The sequence below is a fragment of the Kogia breviceps genome, chromosome 15 (genome assembly GCF_026419965.1).
Source record: "Kogia breviceps isolate mKogBre1 chromosome 15, mKogBre1 haplotype 1, whole genome shotgun sequence".
Classification (NCBI taxonomy): domain Eukaryota; kingdom Metazoa; phylum Chordata; class Mammalia; order Artiodactyla; family Physeteridae; genus Kogia; species Kogia breviceps.
In genome coordinates this window covers 58525078-58533726 of record NC_081324.1, presented here as the reverse complement: position 1 = coordinate 58533726, position 8649 = coordinate 58525078, and the positions used below count along the sequence as shown (strand labels likewise).

Genomic DNA, 8649 nt, shown 5'->3' with positions numbered 1-8649 from the left:
GTGGGAAGCTATCAAGAAAAGAATTTAGAAGCCCAGTATCTGACTCTTCTTTTGTTTGCAGATATACTATTCATGTTTGCTTTTACAGTATTCACTTTTACAGATTACTCTGTTTTAAAAAACAACTCTTCATAAGGCAAAGACAGTTTTTTCAACACTTAGGTGACCAGCAATTTTTAGTTTTAATTGTAGGGGTTTGTTTATTCATTAAGAATAAAATTATTAAGAATAAGATTAGTAAAAAAAAGAAAAGTAAAAATTAGTAAAAAGAACTTCTTTAACTACACAAAAATTAGTTTGTGTGTCTACTGGAAATTCTTCTCTAATCAGTTTGTTAACTTGATGACTAAGAATTCAGGTTATATCCAATGATACTGGTATTGACATGGGCTTCCATATCATATAGTTATTTGAAAGTTGTCACACATCCCTGGATGCACTGAAGTGATTAATTTAAAGTTATTGACTGGGCTAAGCCTTTGACATCTAAAACCACACAAAAGTGGATAAGAAATTCAGAAACTTAATTTTTTTTAATCTGTCATCTGTTAGCCATTTATTTAAAACTAATGACTAATGAAGTAAATCTTAAAACCTTTAGACCTTATGCATATGTCCTAATGTGTTTTCAGTCAAAAGAAATAAAAATTCCCAAATAAAAAATTAAATGGATAGACCTGTGAATTTTCTAAACACAACAGAATATATTCTAAATGATAGGAAATTCAGTGAGAAAAATCAGTCATTGTTTTAATACATACACAGAAGTGTAAGGCAGCTAATTTGAATAATTTTTTCCATGTATGTGGGCATAAATTACAGCCATCTTATGTCTTGGACCTTAGCAACCACACGAAGTAAAATGTTTACTCCTGTTGTTTGAATTGCAAAAATGATAATGGCATTTTCTCAGACCCTCAAAGTTTATTATGTAAACTCACATGCCATCAATCAGCCATACATTGAAAACTGATGAAATGTAGGAATAAATATAAACCAACAGAACACATGTTTATCTTCTAATGGGTTTTCAGTCAAAGGAAATAAAAAATTCTCAAATAAGCAAATAAAATGAATGGATATTTGAGTTTTCTATAAAAATATAACAAAATTCTAATGGCCAGAAATGCAATTATCTACATGTTGAATATAAATTATGTTTTTATAGATATCAAGGCATAATGAGCATGTGAAAGGTTTCTTCTATAATATAGGCTTAAATTATTATCACATTTTGTTTTGAGACTTGGTAAGTAGATTAAATGTATTCTGCATTGGTGAGCAACTTTGTCTATTGTTTGATTTGCAAGAGAGAGTCATTTGGGCATTAAAGCTCATTAAAACTGGTGTAAATTCATCAAAATCGCAATCTAATTAGTAGATTCTAATCCAAAGCACATACATGGGATAAATGAGACCTCTGTCCCCATTTCTAACCAACTCTAGAACGACTATACTGCAGTCTCCAGATGAAAGGCAGGGCTGTCCGACCCCCCAGCAAATTTCAGATTTGCTTTCAATTAGAATCATGAATTGTGCTTTCTCACCAACTGCAGGTCTGGAAAATGGCTCCGTGGGATCTTGATAGCGAGGCAGTTTTCAGCTCACCAAACATTCATCTGATTTTAAAGCCTGATGCTAATCCACAGTGCTTGGCCAAGTCTATGATTGATGAACAGAAACAAAACCTGTTTTTACAGCATATAGAATCTGGATATAACAGTATTTTTCAGCACTCTTGAAGAAAAAGCAGTTGGACAAAGGCAGTTCTGCAGTTTAAAACTGGGGCTGCAGAAGTGATTCTCTACAGCTGTGAAATATAAAAATTGATATGTTTGATGAGGAAAGGAAATCTGTGCCTGGCACATGGAAAGCTATTCACTGAGCACCATAATCCTCATGAGGAAATAGGGGCCCTTTGACCGCTGACTACACCAAAGGTTATGGAAGCACAAGAACAGCCTTTGTCAACCTAACCTTAACTATGGGGACCTGTGCTCATAAGAGAACAAGCTTTAAAAATATCAGTTTTCAATAGCCCAAGATAGGGAAATGTTCATTTGCACCAGAATGCAGACAGCCACAATACAGTACAGCATACATAACAATACAGTGGTTTTTAAATAGAAGGTTCTCCTCCTCCAATTCAGGAGCAAGTCAGAGCATAAACATTGTTTGTGTGACTCTGGAAACTGATTCTCTTTGGAAAGTAGATCTAAATTATTTTTCAGAGCAGAAATTTTTGTTATTTCTGGCATCCTTGTTCAAAAAGGTCTATATATATATATATATATATAACATAAGTATATAAAAAAAAGTCTTTTCCACCTCTTGTGTTTGGTAGCATTTGCTACATCAAGAAGTGCTTCTTATCCCCAGGTAGAGGACCAAGTTCATTTCTGCTGTGAAGTCAAAGTATTAGAAATGATTAGAGTTCCATATTCTAAATTGGCCTTTCTTCTGGAAGGATCACATCCTCTTTCCTTCACTCTTATCAAAGAACCATCATGAGAAAGCTTCAGCTCAAATGGTCAACCAGCTCCTCTTCCACAATTCATGTTGACACCAGTGGGAGACACCAGTTGGGCTGAGAAACACCAAGAGGGTTCTAGGAACAAACATGTCAAAAGCAGTCTTGTTTTTTCCCTACCAAATGTAGGACTTCTTGGCATGTAATACACGATAGCTGCCATCTTGGGGGGTGTTTCAAACACTTGGTTGGGGTTTAATCACCCATTCTGCCTGGGGATTTACATGATATACATCCAATATATAAGCCTCTGGATCCAAGCAGTGCTGTCCTAAAAGAAAGAAAAATCAGAGTATGTTTTCAAAAGTGCACACTTCCATGTGTGTGTGTGCACATATGTGTGTTCGCAAGGCTCAAATAAGGCCAGTATAGTTCCCTCAGCCAAAAATAAATACATTTTAAAGTTTCCTAGCAAAGCCAGCCTTCCTCCCCTCTTTTCTTTGCTTCTTTCTGACTGTGAAGTACTTCAGATAAATCCCACGTGACGCTGGGGAGTAAACAGACACACTAACCACAGGCAAATTGTTCCCAAGACTCACCACATCAATTAGAAAAAATATGACAAGAACCTGTTTCAGGTATCAATTCATTTATATGACAAGGAGACCTAATGATCATTTAGATGACAATAAATGTCCTCTAACGGTTTTATAGATAGAAACTTGACCAGGACTAGACATTAACATCAAGTTCATTTTAGGGAAGGTCATTTCATTTTTCCTGTGGGCAGGAGATCTGGAATTGATAACAACAAAAAGATCATTCCATGGGGGCAAATACATTTGAAAATTCTTATGTACAGTGTGTTCTAAATGTATACTAAAGTCTCAAACAAAATTACCAATATTTAATTGCTTGCCTGATTCATTCATTCATTTCTCAAATATTTCTTGAGTTATTAAGTGCCAGGCACTATTGTACGGGCTGAGACTACGGCAGTGCATCCGACAGTCAAAAATACTTGCCCTCAGGGTGCTTATGTTCTAAAAGTGGTAAAAGGCAACTAGCAAATAAGCAAGTATGATAGAAAGTAAGTCTGAATGTGATAAGAACATGAGACAACAAGAAATTGGGGAAGGCGCAGAAAGAGGGTCCAATCCAGGAAGGGCTCACTGAGAAGCTGATACAGCAGCGAACACCTGACGGAGGTAAGAGAGTGAGGAGGGAACCACCTAATGGAAAGCATCCAGGGCAAGGGTCAGAGCAGATGTGAAGGCCCAGGGCAAGATGTGCTGGGGACTGGATATGAAAGCTGGTGACCAGGGGAGTCTGCATATGATGAGGTGGACTAAGTTTGTCATGGTAGGTAAGTGTAGAGAGAAGTCTCAGTACTCCGGGGTCAAGAGGGTGAGAAGTAACAGGCCAAAGAGACTCAGAGGAGCAGCCTGTGAAGTGGGGGGAAAGCCAGGAGCTTAGGGGGTCCTGGAAACCAGGTGAAGAGAATGTTTTCTTAAAGAAGGGAAAGATCAACCCAGGCAGTTGTAAAGACAAAATGAAGCACTGGATTTCACAACAGAAGAGTCCTCCGGTGACCTTGACAAAAGAGCAATTCTGGTGAAGTGCTGAGGGGTAAAGCTTGACTGGAGGGGCTTCAAGAGAGAACGAGAGAGGAAACTGGAGTGTACACAAATGATCCAAGGAGTTTTTGCTGTAAGTGGAGCAGAGAAATGGGAGTAGACTTGAAGGGGGTCAAGAGAGAGTTTTGTGGAGATGAGAAAAATTACAAAACTGTTTATGCAGAGAGAAATGGTGTGGTTGGGAGGGAAAAGCTGACAGAGGAGAGGATGGGAGACTAACCAAGCCCTCGTCCACGGGAGGGAGGTGCCGCCCTAAACAGGAGCTCGGGTATTTCATCCCAACGGTGAGGGGGGGCAAGAAGAAGGTAAGGACACAGAGGCACATGGATGGAATTTTCTTTTTATTCCTTTCTGTCCCCCTTCAGGGGAATAGGAAGAATGAATCTGGACTGAGTGTTGAGCAGGGAAGTTCAACACAAAGGGTGTCGAGATGCGGAAAGTGCCACAATTTCTCCTTTCGTTTGCATCAATCTCCAGACTCTCCAACTTTCAGAGTCACATTTAAAAGACTCAAAAATCTACTCCACATCGACTAAACTATTTACATTTAAATTCTGAAAATATTTTAGTTAAGTCATACTGTTCTTATGTGAGATTTAAAATATCTGACACAGTGATTTTGATTTTCTGTCTAAAGAAATTTGTAAAGTACACTTTTACAATAATAGCAGATATTTCTTTTAGAGAATGTAGGAGTAAAAACATTAAGAATGCTTACCTATATTACCTCCAATTTCATATAATCTTTGGTTCTGAATCTTAACGCCTTCCGATGAACCATGACTGAGAAAAGAAGAAAGCAATATAATTCTAACCCTCCTCTGTGATCTGGGGTAAACCTGTAGATTAAATAACCATGGCAACAAACAATTCATTTTGCCTTGGGTGAAATACACTACACAAATCATTATTATGACTGAAGTTATGATAAAATCTTTTTTTTTGTTTTACACAGACAAGCATCTGAGGTAGAGAGGAAGCTGGACGCCACCAGGCTTCACGGCCACCCCAGCCCTTCCAACCACCACTGTCAGCTCCTCTTAAGAGAAGACACCTTACTGACACATCAAGGCTGGCCAAGGAGCAGCTGGATGTTTAATATTGCCTTGTCATGGGCCACATTACTCTCAGTTCAAAAGCCATCAGGTTTCATTTCTGTATTTGCCAAAAATTGAATGAGATTCTTTCCTCAGCCCATGGCACATTTCTAAGCTTGCCCAGTGCTCTGTAAACTAACGTTGACTTTGTTGCATGTCTCTGCCCTATAATGAAAGCAAGTCAGAGAAAATAATTGCCCAATTTTAATCTTCCATCCCAGACTAGGCTGCCGGGGCAGAAGAGTCTGGAAAGACCATTGCTGAGCTCCTGCCCACTAGAACTGTCAGCTTGGTTACTCAAAAAGATAGTCTTCGGCTCTCTGCTGTGAGGGAGAAGGGTGTACACCCTCTTTGTTTAATTAAACATTTTATTTGAGATAGTTGTAGATTTGCATGTGGTTATAAGAAAATACACAGACACATCCTTGTGTACTCTTTACCTAGTTTCCCCAATAGTAAAATCTTCCAATACCCTAGTGTGATGTCACAACCAGAAGCACCACATGGATTCAGTCAAGGTACACAACATTTCCTTCCCCACAAGACTCCTCTTGTTCCCCTTTATAGCCACACCCACCTCCCTCTCCCTGTCCTCATCCTCCACCCCTTATCCCTGGATTCTACATTTCTATAAACTTGTCACTTATAGAAACATTCTATAAACGGAAACATACAGTATGGAACATTTTTGTATTGGCTTTTCTTTTTTCAGTCAGCATAGATCCCTGGAGATTCACCCAGGCTGCTGCATTTTTACTAATGCGTAGCACACTGTGATATGGATGGACCACGGCCTGTTTAGTCATTTACCTGTTGAAGAACATGGGTTTTTTTTTTTTCCAGTTTTCGACTATTATAAATAAAGCTGCTATAAGAATTTGTGTACAGGTTTCTGTGTAAACATAATCTTCATTTCTTTGGGATAAATGCCCAGGAGTATGAATGCCGCATCACACGACAGTTGCATATTCAATTTTATAAGAAACTGTCAAACTGTTCTACAGAGTGACTAGACCATTTTACATTCCCACCACCAATGTATGAGTAATTCAGTTTTTTTGTATCTTCTCCAGTACTTGTTGTTGTCATTATTATTACTTTTTAGCCATTTTCATAGGTGTTTAATATGTCATTGTGGTTTTGTATTTCCCTAATGGTTAAAAATACTGAACATCTTTCCATGTGCATATTTGTCATCTATATATCCTCTTCTGTTCATGTCTTTTGCCCATTTTCAAATTGGATTGTTTGTTTCTGCACTGTTGAGTTTTCAGTGTTCTTTATACATTCTAGATACTAGTCCTTCATTGGATATGTACTTTATAAATATTTTCTCCAAGTCTTTAGCTTGTCTTTTCATCTTTTAAACAGGGTCTTTCAGTGTATAAGTTTTCAATCTTGATGAAGTCCAATTTACCAATTTTTGTTTCGTATGAGTCATACGATGTCAAGTTTAAGAAATTCTTCACTAGTGCTCTATCACAAAGGTTTTCTCTTGTTATTTTCTAAAAGTTTTATCCAGTTGCAGACGATCTCCTCTTTTCCTAAATTTCCTGAGTTTTTATCATGAATTGGTGATGGATTTTGTCAAATGCTTTTTCTGTATCATTTAAATTGAACATATGATTTTTCTCTAATTGATATGATGGATTACAGTAATTGATTTTTGAATGTTAAACTAATCTTGCATACCTCAACTAAATCCCATTTGTTCTAGGTATAATTCTTTTAATATACTTAGGATTAGATTTGTTGAGGGCTTTCGTATCTAAGTTCATGACAGATATTAGTCTGTAGTGTTTGTTTTGTATTATTTTGGTCTGGTTTTGGTATCGAGGCAATACCAGTTTCCATGATCACTCTCCTCAATCTCTGGCAATCACTCACCTACCCTGCATTTCTAAAATTCTGTCATTTCAAAAATGTTATATAAATGGAGTCTTGCAATATGAACCTTTTTTTGCTCAACATGGCTACTCCTTTTCAATATGATCAGAAAGCTGCTTTTAAAGGATATCCATCAGTTGTACTAGAGACCATCAAACCGTACCTGCTTTGTCATGGTTAGATTTAAAGTAGTGCTTCTCATCCTTTAAAAAAACCTCAGGGCAAATGTTTATCCCTGAATAAGTATTCCTGGACAAAAATTATCATGATTTATGCTCTTTAAGGTGACTTAAGGCAGATATACAAAAAATATTTTGTCAACGTCTCTGATCCTAAGGTTTATTGGTAGTATGTTTTAGGGAGACCAACAGCTATGATGTTCACTCAACTACATAAACTCTACTTGATATAGTCATGTTAAAGCCCAGTGGAGCCTGGAATAATGATATTCCTAGAAATCTATCAAGATATCTACAAAACTAACTTGCTAATTTTTTTATTCAAATAAAAAGTAAAACCAATTGAGTAAATGAAGACACCAGGACAGAAGATACCTATTTAAGAATCCCAATTGTAGAAATTCCTTGTAAAAAACCTTTTGTTACTGATAATTCTATGGTCTACTTAACTTCTTTCTCTACTTTTGATTCTTCATTTACTGGTGAAGTCCTTAAAGTAACAGGTTCTAAGTTTTCAAAAAGGTCAAATTTTCAAATGCCTGGAGTTTCTCACAGATAAAAGTTCATCTTCCTGTACAGAGACTCATGTTCACTTCTACTCACCTGTTCTCATATTGAAATTTCGCCAATATGTCTTTGGCTTTCGTTTGACTGTTGAGTTGAATGGCCATGGACACCTTGGAGAGAAGGGGCGCGTGGATCCTTATGACTCCCTCTGGCACATCAGACTGCCAAGGAGGAAACATGCGGTACATTCTGTTAAACTCAATGATTACGCTTAAGAGACGTGAAAATCAGTGGCATTCCAAATTAGGGAAACATGTAAACATGACCAGGATATAACCAGAATGAAACACTGCTTTCTTCCTAACAGGAGATTTACTAATGACTAAACTTAATCTGGGATTTTACTTTTGTTACAGGCTTAGGTCTCACTATAATGCCTTAAAATCATGAGGGAAGAAAACTGGGTTGTGTTCATTGCAGCACTATTTACAATAGCCAGGACATGGAAGCAACCTAAGTGTCCATCGACAGTTGAATGGATAAAGAAGATGTGGCACATATATACAATGGAATATTATTCATCCATAAAAGAAATGAAATTGAGTTATTTGTGTGAGGTGGATGGACCTAGAGTCTGTCATACAGAGCGAAGTAAGTCAGAAAGAGAAAAACAAATACCGTATGCTAACACATATATATGGAATCTAAAAAAAAAATGGTTCTGATGAACCTTGGGGCAGGACAGGAATAAAGATGCAGACGTAGAGAATGGACTTGACACGGGGATAGGGAAGGGTAAGCTGGGACAAAGTGAGAGAGTAGCACTGACATATACACAATACTAAATGTAAAACAGATAGCTAGTGGGAAGC

The 8649-nt window shown here is 37.3% G+C and overlaps 1 protein-coding gene across 5 annotated transcripts in view; it reads right to left on the bottom strand.

Annotated features, from left to right (window-relative positions):
* Window positions 1–1215: 1215 nt before the first annotated feature.
* ARHGAP28 (Rho GTPase activating protein 28) overlaps window positions 1216–8649 on the bottom strand; it is a 149685-nt gene continuing 142251 nt past the window's right edge. For 4 of the 5 annotated variants that reach the window (XM_059039835.2, XM_059039833.2, XM_059039834.2 and 1 more), the window contains 3 exons: window positions 7874–7998; window positions 4826–4890; window positions 1216–2801 (listed from right to left, as the gene is read on the bottom strand). In XM_059039835.2, coding sequence (XP_058895818.1) covers window positions 2707–2801; window positions 4826–4890; window positions 7874–7998 — 285 coding nt within the window. In that variant the 3' untranslated portion in view covers window positions 1216–2706. The remainder of the gene's footprint in view (window positions 2802–4825; window positions 4891–7873; window positions 7999–8649) is intronic. The other variant, XR_009331365.2, reaches the window with a different exon arrangement.